Source organism: Oncorhynchus nerka, linkage group LG28 (genome assembly GCF_034236695.1).
Source record: "Oncorhynchus nerka isolate Pitt River linkage group LG28, Oner_Uvic_2.0, whole genome shotgun sequence".
NCBI lineage: Eukaryota > Metazoa > Chordata > Actinopteri > Salmoniformes > Salmonidae > Oncorhynchus > Oncorhynchus nerka.
Window position 1 is genome coordinate 57,775,556 of NC_088423.1, and position 19,546 is coordinate 57,795,101.

General features: G+C 40.7%; 1 protein-coding gene across 1 annotated transcript; it reads left to right on the plus strand.

Moving 5' to 3' along the window:
* The first annotated feature begins 299 nt into the window (after positions 1–299).
* Positions 300–19,144, plus strand: fhl5 (four and a half LIM domains 5). Its single transcript, XM_029641064.2, has 6 exons — positions 300–390; positions 556–727; positions 2,018–2,192; positions 6,143–6,312; positions 12,236–12,422; positions 18,452–19,144. The coding sequence occupies exons 2-6, from the start codon at positions 569–571 to the stop codon at positions 18,601–18,603; spliced, it is 843 nt and encodes a 280-aa protein (XP_029496924.1). The 5' UTR covers positions 300–390; positions 556–568; the 3' UTR covers positions 18,604–19,144.
* Positions 19,145–19,546: the final 402 nt, after the last annotated feature.

Here is a 19,546-nt window from a genome sequence, read left to right on the forward strand (position 1 = left end):
AACCACATTCCCTCAGGATGTATTCCTTACTTTAGTCATCAGTTTTCATTGCTATTTTCAAAAACATGTAAACCATAAGATTCATATGAAACGTCTCATGTACAAACATGCGTTCCCCATCCACAATATTCACATTTATAACCACAACTTTTTAACCAACATAAATGTATGCCAATATGCTCAGCACAAACTCCCTTAAAAGGTGCAGAAGTGTGTAGTGGAACACTACGTTCTCCTCAGAGATTACTGGTAATAAGAGGGCTAGTATTTATAGATGTGCCTTTCAATGATGTGCCCACTTAATCCTGGTTTACCCTTCTCCATCCACACGCCTGGTCCTCACTCTGCAGCCCTCAATTCAGTCTCTCCTTGGAAGCAACATCATCAGAGGTAAATATATATTTTTAAGTCATCACTTAGAATTCAGACGACATTGAAATATACGGGGAAGGACATTGGTTGGATCCTGATTGCAGGAAGGAAGTGTTTTTCCTCAGGATGCAAATAATATTTTGGCATTTTCTTGTTGTTCATTTCTTTGTCTTTGACCTGCAGGTAAAGAGCAAGCATGTCTACAGAGCGGTTTGACTGCCATTACTGCAAGGAGTCCTTGTTGGGAAATAAATATGTTATGAAGGAGGATACTCAGTACTGCACTAAGTGCTATGAGAACTTGTTCTCCAATTGCTGTGAAGTGTGCTCTCTGCCTATTGGGTGCAACTGTAAGGTAAGAATTCTGTACTGACCCCATATAATGCATATTTTCATGTGTATAGAGTATGATATACTGAGTATAGAAAACATTAGGAAAACCTGCTCATCTATGAGATGACCAGGTGATTCTAGGTGAAAGATATGATCCCTTATTGATGGGCAAGACAGTATTTTTAAGTGCCTTTGAACAGTGTATGGTGGTAGGTGCTAGGCACGCCGGTTTGTGTGAAGAACTGCAACATTGCTGGGTTTTTCACGTTCAACAGATTCCCATGTCTATCAAGAATGGGGGAGGTGGGGGGTGCAAGTCAATATTCGGAAGGTGTTCCTAGTGTTTGGTATACTCAGTGTACATAAGCACATCAGCGAAACTGAAGTACACGATTGTTAGGTTTAAAGTGGCAGTCCAGTAAAAAATGTGATTTTCTGTTTTTGTAATGATATTTCCACACCATGAGGTCAAAATAACATTGAGTGTAAGTGGTTTTTGAAGAAAAAATAAACACCTGGAATTTCAGCCTGTTCAGGTGGAATGGAGTTTTTGGCCCAGATCATGTCACAATCTGTTCTGATTGTTCTGACCAATGACCAATCATATTTTATTTGCATATGTATCCTCCTACTTTGAAGGGGTAAGGGGGTAGGCTCTCTACAGCGTAGACGATCCTATCCGCCAATCAGGGCTATGTATGTAAATATGTATATTTACATTTCTATCAACACAGCCACACGGTCAGACTGAGCATTTGAATGGCGAAAGGAGGCTCATGAAATAAGCACACAAATTGAAAACACTGCATTGGGGCTTTAAAACCTTTGCTAAGTGATTGTTTGAACCAGCAAAGTTGTGAAAAACATATTTCCAAGGTCTATATAGACATCTAATTAACTGAACTGCATCACTGTCTTAAAGCCACACTCCTTAAGTGCACATACCTTCAAACAAAGAATGGACCACCAACAAAAATTTGCATCCCATGACATTTTGACATGAATTATTGTTGTTCTCAAAGACTTTCCATGGGAACAAAATGGCTTAAAAAAACATGCTTTTAAGCTATATATAATTTCTTCAGAAATTCGCCAATGACAACAAAAACCAACAATACCAACAACCAAACTTTTTTTGTGATGATGAGGTAAGACAGTTGATAAGGAATACAGTAATCTTAGTAATGTACTATTTATAAATTATATTCTTTCAAATTCTTCAATCGAATAATTTAAATTGCTGTGGCAATAATAACCATCAATCCAATCAATCCATTACATGGTTAACACTGTCTGTATGTTTGTTTGATAGGATCTGTCCTATAAGGATTGCCACTGGCATGAGCAGTGCTTCAAGTGTGCCAAATGCAGCCGCCCTCTGGTAGAAAAGCCCTTTGCAGCTAAGGATGAACAACTTCTCTGCACAGAGTGTTACTCCCATGAGTACTCCTCCAAATGCTCCACCTGCAAGAAAACCATCATGCCAGGTGCTGTAGGACAACATTGATGATGATATTGATTATTCTAAAATATGTATTTTAGTTCACATTGTTCTTCCCTGAAAAATGCGTGATATGATATGTCAATAACTACCACTACTGCTCAGTCCCTATTGGTGGAGGTGTTCTATTTCTGCAGGCCTACTACTGCATGTGCAGTACAGTGGCAGTTGCTGGCATTGAAGATTAGGAGGGATGATTTTATTTTTTATGAGAATGGCCTCATTTGTCATTTCTCCCAGTCCCTGATGCTGAAAAACATCTCCACAGCATAATGCTGCCACAACCATGCTTCACCTTAGGGATAGTGCCAGGTTTCCTCCAGACGTGACGCTGAAGGAGTTAAAGAGTTCAATCTTGGTTTTATCAGACCAGATAATCTTGTTTCTCATGGTCTGTGAGTCTTTCGGTACCTTTTTGGCAAACTCCAAGTGGGCTGTCGTGTCTTTTACTGAGGAGTGGCTTCTGTCTGGCCACTACCATAAAGGCCTAATTGGTGGAGTGCTACAGGGAAGGTTTTCCTTCTGGAAGGTTCTCCCATCTCCACAGAAGAACTAGAGCTCTGTCAGAGTGACCATCGGGTTCACCTCCTTGATTAACCAGTTTGACCTGGCGGCCAGCTCTAGGAAGAGTCGTGGTGGTTCCAAACTTCTTCCATTTAAGAATGATGAAATCAACTTTGTTCTTGGGGACCATCAATCCCTGCAGTAAGTTTTTGGTACCCTTCCCCAGATCTGTGCTTTGACACAATCCTGTCTTGTCGCTCTACTGACAATTCCTTTGCCTTCATGGCTTGGTTTTTGCTCTGTGGGACCGTACAGACAGGTGTGTGCCTTTCAAAATCATGTCCAATCATATGAATTTACCACAGGTGGACTCCAATCAAGTTGTAGAAACATCTCAAGGATGATCAATGAAAATAGGATGCACCTGAGCTCAATTTCGAGTATCATAGCAAAGAATCTGAATACTTATGTAAATAAGGTATTTCTGTCTTTGTTCGTAATACATTTGCAAAAGTCTGTACAAACCTGTTTTCACTTTGTCATTTTGTGGTATTGTGTGTAGATTGCTGAGAAAAATGTTGTATTTAATCAATTTTACAATAAGGCTGTAACGTAACAAAAAGTGGAAAAAGTCAAGGGGTCTTAATACTTTCCGAAGGTACTATATTAACATTAGCTCTGTGTACATCCAAGGGCCGACCGTGCTGCCCTGTTATGAGCCAATTGCATTTTTCCTACATCCTTCAATATGTTTTGACCATGATAGTTTACAATCCAGGGTTACTCCAAATAGTTTAGCCATCTCAACTTGCTCAATTTCCACATTATTTATTACAAGATTTAGTTGAGGTTTAAGAATGATTTAGGAATGACTTGTCCTTTTAGTTTTTGAAATATTTAGGACTAACCTATTCCTTGCCACCCATTATGAACTAACTAACTAACTCCTTGTTGTGTTGCAATCACTTCAGTCGCTGTAGTAGCTGATGTGTATTGTGTTGAGTCATCAGCATACATAGACACACAAAGCCAGTGGCATCAGCATACATAGATTTACACAAAGCCAGTGGCATGTCATTAGTAAAGATTGAAAAAAGTAAGTGGCCTAGACAGCTGCCTTGGGGAATTCCTGATTCTACCTGAATGATGTTGAAGAGGCTTCCTTTGAAGAATACCCTCTGTGTTCTGTTAGACATGTAACGCTTTATCCACAATATAGCAGGGGGTGTAAACCATAACACATATGTTTTTCCACCAGCAGACTGATCGATAATGTCAAAAGCCGCACTGAAGTCTAACAAAACAGCCCCCACAATCTGTTGGATAGCCTTAAATAAATACCATTCCTCTCTCTTCAAAACTGTTTTTGAGTAGACTAAATTGCTAGCTGCATTAGCTGGCTAGGTAAGTGAAAGTGAAAAATATATAACGAAATATATGTTGCTCTCTCTCTCTGTCTCTCTCTGTCTCTCTCTCTCTCTCTCTCTCTCTCTCTCTCTCTCTGCTGCTGCTTCTCCTTAATTTTTAAAGAAATTAATTTGTTCAAAGTGTTAAGCTATTGTCTTTCTTTCTCTTTGAGTCAACTACTTACGCATTGCATTGCTAGCTAGCTGTAGCTTTCACTACCAGATTGCTGTGCTTTGATTGAGTGGACAGCATACAGTATGAGTCAAAAGTTTGGACACAGCTACTCATTCAAGGGTTTATCTTTATTTGTAGTATTTTATACATTGTAGAATAATAGTGAAGACATCAACACTATGAAATAACACACATGGAATCATGTAGTAACCCAAAAAGTGTTAAACAAATATACTTCTATTTTAGATTTTAGATTTGTCAAAGTAGCCACCCTTTGCCTTTATGACAGCTTTGCACACTCTTGGTATTTTCTCAATCAGCTTCACCTGGAATGCTTTTCCAACAGTCCTGAAAGAGTTCCCACATATGCTGAGCGCTTGTTGGCTGCTTTTCCTTCTCTCTGCAGTCCAACTCATCCCAAGTCATCTCAATTGGGTTGAGGACGGGTGATTGTGCAGGCCAGGCCATCTGATGCAGCCCTCCGTCACTCTCCTTCTGGGTCAAATATTCCTCACATAGCCTGTAGGTGTGTTGGGTCACTGTCCTGTTGAAAAAAACAAAAATCGCAAATTTGGACTCATAGACCAAAGGACAGATTTCCACCGGTCTAATGTCCATTGCTCATATTTCTTGGCCCAAACAAGTCTCTTGACTTGACTTGATGTCCTTTAGTTTTTTTTGCAGTACTTCAACCACAAAGTTCTGATTCACGCAGTCACTTGAGAAACAGTGTATGTTGAGATGTGTCTGTTACTTGAACTCTGTAAAGCACTTATTTGGGCTGCAATTTTTGAGGCTGGTAACTCCAATGAATTTATCCTCTGCAGCTGAGATAACTCTGGGTCTTCCTTTCCTGTGTCGGTCCTCATGAGAGCTAGTTTCATCATAGCACTTGATGGTTTTTGCGACTGCACTTGCAGAAACTTTCAAAGTTCTTGAAATTCTCCCCATTGACTGACCTTCATGTCTTAAATTAATGATGGTCTATCAATGATCTTTGCTTATTTGAGCTGTTCTTGCAATAATATGGACTTGTTATTTTACCAAATAGGGCTATCTTCTGTATACCACCCCTACCTTGTCACAACACAACTGATTGGCTCAAACGCATTAAGAATAAAATAAATTCCACAAATGAACTTTTAACAAGGCACATCCATTAATTGAAATGCATTCCAGGTGACTACCTCATGAAGCTGGTTGAGAGAATGCCAAGACTGTACAAAGCTATCATCAAGGCAAAGGGTGGCTACTTTGAAGAATCTCAAATATAAAATATATTTTGATTTAATTAACACTTTTTTTGGTTACTACATGATTCCATATGTTTTATTTCATTGTGTTCATGTCTTCACTATTATTCTACAATGTAGAAAATACAAAAAATAAAGAAAAACCCTTGAATGAGTACATTTTTCCAAACTTTTGACTGTTATTGTATGTCAATTCATGCTGCAAGAGCTTTGATAGGTTGGAGGATGTTCTCTGGAAGTCATCATAATTACTGTGTAAGTCAGTTATTATGGGTGAGAACCATGAGCCTCCTAGGTTTTGTATTGAAGTTGTTATAGTCAGAGGAGGATGTAAAATAGCTGTCCTCCGGCAACACCATGGTGCTACCCTACAGAGTGTTGTTGAGGCTACTGTAGACCTTCATTGAAAACCAAGTGTTTTTATCAGTTATTTGGTGATGTTAATATATTTCATATATTTTTATCTAAAAATAATATTTCATGAAATTCTTTCAGTAGGATGGTCATCTCCTTTCTTTTCTGAGGTGCCTTCACTGGTGCAGTAGGTTTTCCTGTCTTGTTTCCATGTGCTGACTAAGCTGTCCTTCGCCTGTGTTAGGTTCCCGCAAAATGGAGTACAAGGGGAACAGCTGGCATGAGACCTGCTTCCTGTGCCATCGCTGCCAGCAACCAATAGGAACCAAGTCCTTCATCCCCAAAGACAACGGCTACTTCTGCGTGTCCTGTTTTGAGAAGCAATTTGCCTATCAGTGCTGTGCCTGTAAAAAAGTAAGAATCTTGCAGTCTCATGGTTTACACTGTATTTTAAATAGTGACAGTTCTTTTACAGGTTTATATTTATTATATTTACACCATTACATAATATTTTAGGATGTAGACATAAGCAGCACTCTAGAAGAATGTGTAATTGTATGTGTTGTGTATGTCAAGACTCAACCCAATTTGTTTTCCATTAGTTCAGATTGAGAGCTCCAAAATGATATATCATACACTCTGATTGGAGTAAGCATGGTAAAGTTATACTGTTTTAAAAGTTAATAAAAGTGTTATCTCACTTAGAAGACAAGTAGGAGAAAAATGCCCTTGAAAGATTTTGTTCAGTGCTAGAGACCCACACATGAGCATGGTTAACCCCTTCATTATCTCAGCCAATCATGGCTAGATAGGAAGGATCCTGTGATATGGAATAGGTTAGCTAGTTAGACAGCACACTGCAGCTCACTGCCACTACCACACTCCATTCCCCCAGGGTGCTGTAGCACTAAGGCCCCTAAACCTAATGAGTTCAGCAAAATCAGTAGGCTAGTTATTGGTTTTGTAACATGTGGGTGCTCTTCCGGGATACATTTTAAAGTTGCACTATTCAGAAATCGCTCCGCCATTTCCAGGTTGCTAAAACTCTAATAGTTCACTTCATTTCAGATTATGTGACAATATTATATAGTATAGTATAGAGAATCATTATTCCATCTAAACTGCTGTGAAATATATTTTCCGGGTCCAAAAATATTGTTGTTTCAGCTGACTGAGGCTGGTGTACAAAACCGAAAGTAGAAATAGTGCACATAGAATAGATCTACCGCTTCTTAGACATGCTTTCAGTAGAATGATAGATCCTTAACTCACATTTCTATGTGATTTTTTTCATGTAGACAAAAATGTTGCATATTTCCATTTTAACATTTGGGTGCTCAATTGGGGCAGATTAAGTAATGGCGCCAGAGTAGAAGGCTGCCGTTTTACAGGCTCCTAACCAATTGTGCTAATCAACAAACATGGGGGCTCCTCAGGGGTACATGCCTAGGCCCCTCCTGTACTCCCTGTTCACCCATGCGTGACGAAGCACGACTCCAAAACCATCATTCAATTTGCTGATGACACACCAGCGGTAGGCCTGATCACCGACAACGATGAGACAGCCTATAGGGAGGAGATCAGAGACCTGGCAGTGTGGTGCCAGCACAACAACCTCTCCCTCAACGTGAGCAAGACAAAGGAGAAGATCTTGGACTAAAGGAAAAAGGAGGGCCGAACACGCTCCCATTCACATCGACTGGGCTGTAGTAGACCGGGTCGAGAGTTTCAAGTTCATTGGTGTCCACCTCACCAACAAACTATCATGGTCCAAACACACCAAGACAGTTGTGAACGACAACACCCACTCAGGAGACTGAAAAGATTTGTCATTGGTCCACAGATCTCAAAAAGTTATATGGTTGCATCATCGCCTGGTATGGGTAGTGTGTACAACCCAGTATATCACTGGGGCCGAAACTTCCTGCCATACAGGACCTATGTACTATGCAGTGTCAGAGAAAGGCCCCAGAAATGGTCAAATACCCAAGTCATAGACTGTACTCTCTGCTACCGCATGATAAGCGGTACCGGAGCTTCAAGGCTGTATCACAACCGGCTGTGATTGGGAGTCCCATATTGCGGCGCACAATTGGTCCAGTATCATCCGGGTTTGTCCGGTGTAGGCCATCATTGTAAATAAGAATTTGTTCTTAAATGCCTTGCCTAGTTAAATAAAGGTTACATAAAAAAAAGTCTAGGTCCAAAAGGCTTCTTAAAATCTTCTAAACCCAAGCCATAAGACTGCTGAACAATTAATCAGATGGCCACCCGGACTATTTGCACCCCCTCGCTATTTATTATCTATGCATAGTCACTTCACCCCTACCTACATGTACAAATTACCTCGACTAACCTGTACTCCTGCACATTGACTTGGCACCAGTACCCCCTGTATATAGCCTCATTATTGTTATTTTCTTGTGTTATTATTGTATTTTTTTTTACTTTAGTAAATTTAGTAAATATTTTCTTAACTCTATTTTCTTAAAACTGCATTGTTGGTTAAGGGCTTGTAAAAGTAAGCATTTCATCCGTTTAATTTGGCGCATGTGAGAAATCAAATTTGATTTGATCTTAGCAGTCTGGGTGGTTTTAAACTGGTATGGTTTGGTAGACTCATTGTTTATTTGCTAGGTGAGGTTTGCAGTAGCGCCAACCGGAGTTTTAGTTTGCAGGTTATCAAGATAGATTATGCTTTTTTGGTCAACAGAAATGTTTGGTGTGGACTTGCCCGCGAAGGTAGTCAAATGTTTGCAAGTTGGTAGTTGTTAGCTACTGTAGGGCAGATGAGATGTTTTACTCATGGGCCAGAACATTTTGTGTTGACTGTTTTACAGGATTAGATATACCAGTTTGGAATCTGGAGAACTCTGTGGCAGATGCATTTGTGAGCGCTAGGCTAGTGGCTAACTGTTGCTATGGTTTATAGCTTTGGTGAATTTTTTGTGATAGTGCTGGGCTAGTGGCTAACTGTAGCTTTTGTGCATGGTTTTTGCCTGGTTGGGGTGGTTATCTTTGGGGCTTGGAACGTGTGCATGTATTGGTTGGTTAGCAGCGAGCTGTAGTGGCTAATTGTTTAATAGGTTCTGTTTAGCGTATTGATTTTGATTACGGGGTGTTTGAGCCAGAAGGGACTTGCGCATATATTGAGGATAGTGTTTTTTTTTCAAGAGAGTGATCAGTTATGTCAGGTGACAAAAATGCCAGAGGTTGAAATAGAAGAGGAATTGAGCAAGTTAGAGGTGGCAGTGCTGTTATGGGAGATGTAGAGTGAGTGCTTGCCTGGGGTTCTGATGGATAGCAGTCAGGAGGAAGAATGTTGGAAATGGCTAGGCTAGAACAGGAGATAGCACTGTTGAAAAAGCAGATGAGTAGGGATGAATAGAGGGGAGAAAGTGTGTGTTACCTGCCAGTCATTCTTGTTGCTAAACCAGTTTCCTTCAGTGATCAGAGTGGAGCTAGTTTCCGCAAGTGATCAGGTTTGTGTAACCTCAGTGAAAAGTCAGGTGTGTCAAGGGGCTGTGTCTCTCAAGGAGAGTTTTGAGGTATCCCCAGTTTGAAGTTACTTACAGTATGTTCAGAAGAGTGCTGATGGCAAATCCGACAGGGAAGAGATGATTTGTATGGGGAATTGGAGGAAACATTCTTTGCAAAAGTAGACAGTGGTTACCCAGAAATATTTCTCCCTAGAGAGGAAGGTGAGTCTTTTGTGTCTCTAGCTGAGAACTTCTTGGTAGAGATATGTGATGTAGTGTACCCTATGCAGGTTGTGGACAAGGTTGATTTATGTGTCAATTTAGGGGGTACGTTCTTGGCCAAAGTAGGGTAGGTTGTGGTTCCTCAGCAGGCTGACCATGAAGTTGTTTGTGTGTTACTTTAGCTGACACGTTTTTCTCTGAGCTATGGAAGGGAGGAGAGTCTTCTCAGTCAGGTTGTACAGTTAGTGAGAATTTGCTGGAAGACCCGGTCTAGGTTTTGCAGGGTGACGCAGCTGTGTGTTGTGAGAATCAGGAGCGTGAAGAATTGAGTTTGGTGGAAAAGTCAGATCCACCAGTGTACTCACTTCCAGTTGGTTTTTCATCAAGTTTTCATAAATGTTCTTCACAATACAACAATCATAGGCTCATTCTCTTCAAGACAACCTAGGGTATTTGGTTTGTTTGTATGACATCAAATAGATATTTATTATAATCCTCAACATCTCCTCTTTCAAAATACATCAAGTGCTCTTAATTTAAAGCTTTTCCCTCCCTCAGATAACAAAACATTTTAAAAAGTTGTCCAATTAGCAGTACGGATAGGGCAACTTCTTATCGTGCGTGGTGCTCAAGTTCAGAACTGCTGTCAGTCAAAACCCATACAGAGCTATGAAGCCGAGACCCTGACCTCTGACGTAATGTATAGCATGTTACTGTACAGCCACTGCGTTCCAATTTAGGCAGTTATCAGTGTCCAAATCTGCCATTTTCAACCCGGGTACGAGTGTAAAGGGTTAAGGAAGTTTATGGAAAATACACATTTTAGGAAGGAAAATAGATATTGGTGACTATGTGAGGTCTTTTCTTTTCTTGTTGGGGAGGTGTTATGGAATAGGTTAGGTCATTTAGACAGCACACTACAGCTCACTACCATTACCACACTCCATTTCCCCAGGGGGCAGTAGCACCCAGGTACAAAGTGCTGTGCTGGCACCAGCTGGCAAGCTGTTATGCTACTGATTTGGTTGTTGGCCATGAGGCTTTTTGTTTATGTTTGAATCTTTAGTTTGGGAATGCCTTTTTGTAGTTTTTCTTTTTGTATATATTTGTTTCCGTCACCATCTGAAAATAACAATCAATTTGAATGAGTCAAGACAGAGCTGGCCCTGGACCAAGGTAAGGTTGTGGTCTCCCTGGGCACATTTGCATTCAACACTGTCCTCAAACGCTGATTTCTCACATTAATGCACACATCAAATGAGGTTACAGACCATGTACTGTAGCTAGGCCTAAGACCCCGGGACCTAATGAGTGAAGCAAAATCAGTAGGCTAGTTATTGGTTTCATAACACCTGGATTTAATATTTGTATTCCTAATTATGGATCCCATTCAAGTTTGTAATTAGGGCACATGGAAGTTCATCTGTTCAATAAGGACTATCATATGGCGGTGGTAGGCCTGATTACCGGCGACGATGAGTCAGCCTACAGGGAGGAGGTCAGTGACCTGACAATGTGGTGCAGGAGCAACAACCTCTCCCTCAATGTCAGCAAGACCAAGGAGCAGGTTGTGGACTACAGGAAACGGGCATGGCCCCATCCACATCAAAAGGCGGGGGGGGTCAGCGGGGCAGGTAGACAGCTTCAGGTTCCTCTGTCCAAATCACTAAAGACTTAAAATGGTCCAAACATACACGCACAGTCGTGAAGAAGGCCTCTTCCCGCTCAGGAGGTTGAAAAAGTTTGGCATGGACCCTCAAACCTGAAAAGGTTCTACTGCTGTACCATTGAGACCATATTGATTGGCTGCATCACTGCTTTGGTATGGCAATAGCACCGCCCTTGATCACATGGCACGACAGAGGGTTGTGAGGACAGCCCAGTACATTACTGCGGCCGAGCTCCCTGCCATCCAGGACATCTATATCAGGAAGAAGGCCTGGAAAATTGTCAAAGGCCCCAACCACCCAAGCCATAGACTATTTTCTTTGCTGCCACATGGCAAGATGTACCGGTGCGTCAAGTTTGACACAAACAGGCTTTTGAACAGCTTCTATCCCCAAGCAATACGACTAAGAAATTATTAACATAATAGCTACACGGACCGAGTTTACCTTGTATCTTTATTTACCTTTTATTTCAGGATTTGCACTGTCGTTTATGCACACTCACATGGCCCTACACACTCATGCACACACTGTCACTCCAACACACTCAAAAACAATCACTCCATAATTTGCTCACTCACACATAATATGCACATACATTTATACTGACGCTACACATCCATCCATCCACACACTCACTCACAAGCAAGCTGATACTACTCTGTTTGTCTTATATCCTGTTGCCTAGTCACCTTACCCTTATACATATCTACCTCCATCACTCCAGTATCCCTGCACATGTAAATCTGGTATTGGAACTGACTTTTTAAATATTTCCTGTATTTTGTATGCTTACTTAGTTTGTGTATTTCATATTTTTTATTTTTTTATTTTTTTATTTCTAGTAATACATTGTTATTGATTATTGAATTGTTTAACTCTACTTGTGCATGTGACATAACTTGAAACTAGGACTTGTGTCATCTGCCCCTGCTGTGCTGGCATGTCATGTGTGTATATCTCCTTAAGGCCATTACGACCGGTGGGGTGACCTACAATGACAAACCCTGGCACCGTGAGTGTTTCCTGTGCATCGGCTGTAAGAAGCAGCTATCAGGACAGCGCTTCACCTCCAGAGAGAACTACCCCTACTGTCTGGGCTGCTTTAGCAACCTCTATGCCAAGAAGTGTGTGGGTTGCACCAAACCCATCACCAGTGAGTCACTCTACGAATATTGTCATTCATTTTGTCACCCTTCATGCTACATTTTTCTATTAATATTCTCTATTGATGCCATGCAATCACACATCACCTGTTGGTGTTTGTAACATCATATGTGGGCACTTGTACAGTATGTGTGTCTGCAAGCATTATTCTGCATAGTATGCTGTTTTCTTCTGGCACTAAGGAGGCGGTTAAGAGCATTGGGCCAGTAACCGAATGTTGACTGGTTCGAATCACTGAGCCGACAAGGTGAAAAATCTGTGGATGTGCCCTTGAGCAAGGCACATGTGCCCTTAAGACTCACAAAAGCAGGTCTTAGCAGTAATGCAGTTGATCATGTAATGGATTTTGAGAGTGAAACACAGCCTATGCCTTTTGTGCCGGTGAATCTGGTATTTGGAACAAACTATTGGTTTCCTCCCCGTTTCATTTGATGAAAAAACAACCATAGCCTAACCTGGCTGGTTTAGCAGCATTGCACAGGTGCGTCTTTTAATCCTGGCCATTAGCCAAGTAGCCTTTGAATAAAGGGTTTTTAAATGTTCTACTGAGTTTGCTTTGAAATATGAGGTTTTTGCTATCATGCCTTTTCATTATTCACATACCTGCATACTTAATTTCGCTTGTTCAAGTACGCTATCCATCCCCAATTTCAGTGCCCCTCGTCTGAGTACCAACACCCGTTCTGCCAGTCACATTCTGTTAAAGGTCTCAAAAGCACACACATCTCTGGGTTACTCCTCTTTTCAGTTCGCTGCAGCTAGCGACTGGAACGAGCTGCAAAAAACACTCAAACTGGACAGTTTTATCTCTTCATTCAAGACTCAGTCATGGACAGTTACAGACAGTTGTGGCTGCTTCGCGTGACGTATTGTTGTCACTACCTTTTTGCCCTTTGTGCTGTTGTCTATGCACAATAATGTTTGTATTTGTATTTTATATTTATTATGGATCCCTCAAGGCAGCAACTAATCTTCCTGGGGTCCAGAAAAATTAAGGCAGTTTATAAAATAAAAAAAAACATTACAATACATTCAGATTTCACCAAACACTGTGTGCCCTCAGGCCCCTACTCCACCACTACCACATATCTACAGTACTAAATCCAAGTGTATGTGTATGTATAGTGCATATGTTATCGTGTGTGTATGCATGTGTCTGTGCCTATGTTTGTGTTGCTTCACACTCCCGTTATTCCATGTGTTTTTAAAAATATTTTTAAAATATATGTTTCCAACTTGCATCAGTTAATGGATGTGGAATTAGAGTTCCATGTAGTCATGGCTCTATGTTTTCACTGTGCGCCTCCCATAGTCTGTTCTGGACTTGGGGACTGTGAAGAGACCTCTTGGGGTATGCATCGGTGTCCGAGAGCTCGGTACATTCAACATGTCAATACCTCTCATAAATACAAGTAGTGATGAAGTCAATCTCTGCTCCACTTTCAGCCAGGAGAGAGTGACATGCATGTTATTAATATTAGCTCTCTGTGTACATCCAAGAGCAAAAAAGTATTTTTTTGCGGCACCTGACCATACGACTGAACAGTAGTCAAGGTGTGACAAAACTAGGGCCTGTCTAGTGTTGTTAAGAAGGCAGAGCATCGCTTTATTATGGATAAAATTCTCCTCATCTTAGCTACTACTGTATCAATATGTTTTGACCATGACAGTTTACAATCTAGCGTTACTCCCAGCAGTTTAGTCACCTCAACTTGCTCAATTTCCACATGATTTATTACAAGATTTAGTTGAGGTTTAGGGTTTAGTGAATGTTTTGTCCCAAATACAATGCTTTTAGTTTTAGAAATATTTAGGGCTAACTTATTCCTTGCCACCCACTCTGAAACTGACCGCAGCTCTTTGTTAAGTGTTCAGTTGCTGTAGTAGCATCCGTATACATAGACACTGGCATTACTCAAAGTAAGTGTCATGCCGTTTGTAAAAATAAAAAAATCAAGGGGCCTAAACAGTTACCCTGGGAATTCCTGATTCTACCTGGATTAATATTTCTCCCTAGAGAGGAAGGTGAGTCTTTTGTGTCTCTAGCTGAGAACTTCTTGGTAGAGATATGTGATGTAGTGTACCCTATGCAGGTTGTGGACAAGGTTGATTTATGTGTCAATTTAGGGGGTACGTTCTTGGCCAAAGTAGGGTAGGTTGTGGTTCCTCAGCAGGCTGACCATGAAGTTGTTTGTGTGTTACTTTAGCTGACACGTTTTTCTCTGAGCTATGGAAGGGAGGAGAGTCTTCTCAGTCAGGTTGTACAGTTAGTGAGAATTTGCTGGAAGACCCGGTCTAGGTTTTGCAGGGTGACGCAGCTGTGTGTTGTGAGAATCAGGAGCGTGAAGAATTGAGTTTGGTGGAAAAGTCAGATCCACCAGTGTACTCACTTCCAGTTGGTTTTTCATCAAGTTTTCATAAATGTTCTTCACAATACAACAATCATAGGCTCATTCTCTTCAAGACAACCTAGGGTATTTGGTTTGTTTGTATGACATCAAATAGATATTTATTATAATCCTCAACATCTCCTCTTTCAAAATACATCAAGTGCTCTTAATTTAAAGCTTTTCCCTCCCTCAGATAACAAAACATTTTAAAAAGTTGTCCAATTAGCAGTACGGATAGGGCAACTTCTTATCGTGCGTGGTGCTCAAGTTCAGAACTGCTGTCAGTCAAAACCCATACAGAGCTATGAAGCCGAGACCCTGACCTCTGACGTAATGTATAGCATGTTACTGTACAGCCACTGCGTTCCAATTTAGGCAGTTATCAGTGTCCAAATCTGCCATTTTCAACCCGGGTACGAGTGTAAAGGGTTAAGGAAGTTTATGGAAAATACACATTTTAGGAAGGAAAATAGATATTGGTGACTATGTGAGGTCTTTTCTTTTCTTGTTGGGGAGGTGTTATGGAATAGGTTAGGTCATTTAGTGAATGTTTTGTCCCAAATACAATGCTTTTAGTTTTAGAAATATTTAGGGCTAACTTATTCCTTGCCACCCACTCTGAAACTGACCGCAGCTCTTTGTTAAGTGTTCAGTTGCTGTAGTAGCATCCGTATACATAGACACTGGCATTACTCAAAGTAAGTGTCATGCCGTTTGTAAAAATAAAAAAATCAAGGGGCCTAAACAGTTACCCTGGGAATTCCTGATTCTACCTGGATTATGTTTGAGAGGATTCCATTAAAGAAGTGTTCTGTTAGACAAGCATTGTATCTGGTCAAACACATTTTTTCCCCAGAGGTTTACTAAGGGTTGGTAACAGGCTGATTGGTCGGCTATTTGAGCCAGTAAATGGGGCTTTACTATTCTTCGGTAGCGGAATGACTTTAGCTTCCCTCCAGGCCTGAGGGCACACACTTTCTAGTAGGCTTAAATGAAATATGTGGCAAATAGGAGTGGCAATATCGTCTGCTATTATCCTCAGTAATTTTCCATCCAGATTGTCAGACACCGGTGGCTTGTCATTGTTGACAGACAACAATATTGTTTTCACCTCTTCCACATTGACTTTACGGAATTTGAAAGTACAATTATTGTCTCAACTGCTTTGGTCTTATATATTTGGATGTGTAGTGTCAGCGTTTGTTGCTGGCATGTCATCCTTAAGTTTGCTTATCTTGCCTTTGAAAAAGTAATTAAAGTAGTTGGCAATATCAGTGGGCTTCGTGTTGAATGAGCCATCTGATTCAATGAATGATGGAGCTGAGTTGGCTTTTTTCCCCAAAATTACATTTAAGGTGCCCCAAAGCTTTTTTACTATCATTCTTTAAATAACTGATCTTCATTTCATTGTATAGTTTCTTTTTATTTAGCTTAGTCACATGATTTCTTAATTTGCAGTATGTTTGCCAATCAGTTGGGCTGTCAGACTTATTGTGTCAAGTGCAGCTTCTGGTTGCTCCTCATTACACACCACAGACCAGTAAATATTCTTTACAAGAGAGGTTTGTACCATGTTTTGTGCTGCTACCATGTTGTTCTGCTGCCAAGTTGTTGCTACCATGTTGTCATGTTGTGTTGCAATCCATGTTGTGTTGTCTTAAGTCTATCTGTATGTAGTGATGTGGTGTTTGCCTTGTCTTGCCTTGACTCCGCCGTCCTATGTGTTGTCCTATTTTTATTTTTTTAGCCCCGGTCCCCGCAAGAGGTCTTTTGGTAGGCCGTCATTATGAACGGACTTGCCTAGTTAAATAAAGGTAAAATAAAAATAAAACCAAAGACACATTCTTCCAGTATTTAGTCCTCCTAGAATGCCATATCAACAGAAATAAGTGGCCTTGGCTTGCAAAATAGCCTATCCATAAACATTTTAAATGCTCAATTTGTCAAATCAAATGTGTTTAGCAGATGTACAAATCACATTTTATTTGTCACATACACATGGATAGCAGATGCCAATGCGAGTGTAGCAAAATGCTTGTGCTTCTAGTTCTGTTGTTGTCCTTGATGATCTTTTTGGCCTTCATGTGACATTGGGTGCTATAGGTGTCCTAGAAGGCAGGTAGTTTGCCCCCGGTGATGCGTTGGGAAGACTGCACCAGCAACTGGAGATGGTGTGGCGGGCGGTGCAGTTGCCATACCAAGCGGTGATACAGCCAGACAGGATGCTCTCGATTGTGCATCTGTAAAAGTTCTTCAGCCTCCTGAGGTTGAACAGGCGATGTTGGGCCTTCACCACACTGTCTGTGTGAGTGGACCATTTCAGTTTGTCAGTGATGTGTACGCCGAGGAACTTGAAGCTTTTCACCGTCTCAACTGCGGTCCCTTCGATTCAGTGCCTTGAATTGAAACAATACGGCACATCTAAAACACACACACATGCCTATCTGCATACTTAATTTGGTTTGTTCAAGCATCCATCTCCAAAGGCAGGTTGACGTTTATTGGGATGAGTCTTGTTCTTGAGGCAGAACTGAGCGATTTCCGCTAAATGGGCATGCTGCAAATTCAATATTGGCCATATTGTAAAAATGAATGAAAACAGTGTGGTTAACATTAGCGTTAAGGTTAGAGTTAGGTTTAAAATAAAATTGCATGACTTTGTAGCTGTGCCAGTTCGTGACCACTCAGCAGAGCTGTCTTCAGAACAAAATTCATGATAAAAAACATGAACATGCTTTCCAAAGAGCGCCTTTCACCAGGTTACCAAAGACGCACTCTTTCAAACATATTACAATTATTTGGTCCTATAATGCAGTATCAACAGTATGCCTAGGCTATATTTTGCTTATTGAGAACGTGCCCCACACATACAATAAAAACTATATATTTTAGGAGAAGTGCGATGGATAAAGACATGTAGGCAATTACAACAATGTTGACTGCCAACACTCCAAACATAGAGGCTATTGGGGAAACACTGGCAGTTTTTTTTACTGCTGCTATTACTCATTACTGTAGCCTATGCTATTTAATAAACTGTATTATCAATCCATAAAGGACTAGGAAGAGAATATTCCCTTCCCATAGCCGACTTGGAATTGATGACAACACAGACGGTCAATAAGCTGCAAAACTTGAGACAAACGCATGCAGTATTAAGACATGGAACACATTAACACCTTGTTTATTCATCAGCTCTTTCGCACCGTTCACAGTTATTTCACTCATAATTATGGCTGTGAAAATAACGATAGCACTACAGCCAGCGCTTAGATTTACCATTGCTTTGTTAAAATAGAGCCCTAGGTGTGTTACATGTGTGTCTGTGGAAGAATCCCAATTGCATACTCCTCACATCCTCTCCTCCTTATTTATTATTTGGCCTTTTTATTTAAGTAGGTAAATCAGTTAAGAACACATTCTTATTTACAATGACAGCCTAGGAACAGTGGGTTTAATTGCCTTGTTCAGTGGCAGAACAAGAGATTTTTACCTTGTCAGCTAAGGGATTCGATCTACCTTTCGGTTACTGGCCCAACGCTCTAACCACTAGGCTACCTGCCGCCTTATGCAAGTAAAAGGAGTATGCAACTGAGCTTCTACCCATATCTGCATCCTTGTGTGATAGGTCTGGCAGGAGCCAAGTACATCTCCTTTGAGGAGCGCCAGTGGCACAGCGAGTGTTTCACCTGTATGCAGTGCTCCGTGTCTCTAGTGGGCCGTGGCTTCCTCACCCAGCGTGACGACATCCTGTGCACCGACTGCGGCAGAGAGAAGTGACCTCACTGGGGAGATTGCAACCTTATGACCTTTTAACAATCCAGCACAGGTCACACCACACTCGAACCATACTACAACATATCTGAAACACCACACCAAAACCCTACCCAGCAGGAAGTGACCTCAGCAGATGGTCACTATATTGACCTTTATATCGTTCATTTGTTGTTTCAGTGTTGTGACGTTTGTGAGGAGAGGAGCCTTTGATGTACACCTGTAGCTTCCCCCTTCAAGAGTTGTAATAGAATCTTATGACAAGTTAAATGTATGATTTACAGAATAATCTCACTTGTGATAATCTAAATGACAGGGATGTACTTGACATCAATTAATTTGTCTGCACATTAGTCTTTGCTGTTTGCATGTTTTATGTTTTCATCATTATTCAAATCAAAGTAATAGTAGTTTAAATAAGGTGACAATCTAAATTGAGTGGTTAATTTTTTGTTCAAATCTAAATTCAGACCTTGATTTATGAATGCATCTGTGATGTTAAATGAATAGCACCGCTTTGTCTTAATGAATAAAAGTAGTGTGGTTATATGTGTTTTGTCTGTTGTACTGAACACGTGGAGGGCTGTTTCTGGTATGACCATCTTAAACCAGAGAAATGTGTAGCAATAACGCCATCCAGAGGATGTAACTAATTGTCAGGTCACATACAGTGCACTATACCTGCAGGAAATTAGACACTACATATATAGAATGCATGTACATTGCACTATACTTGCAGGAAAATAGACACTGTACGTACATAGAAATGTATATAAAGTTATGTCACCTTATTTAAATGGCTGAAACACCTTTCAGATAAACTTTATATATCGGAGTAACACTTGCTTTTTCATATGGCCTGTTACATTTCTACAACATTCAGAATGTTGCGCCTTACTAAACATACCCCAGTTCATACGGTATATAATATAGTCACCTACTTTTTCCT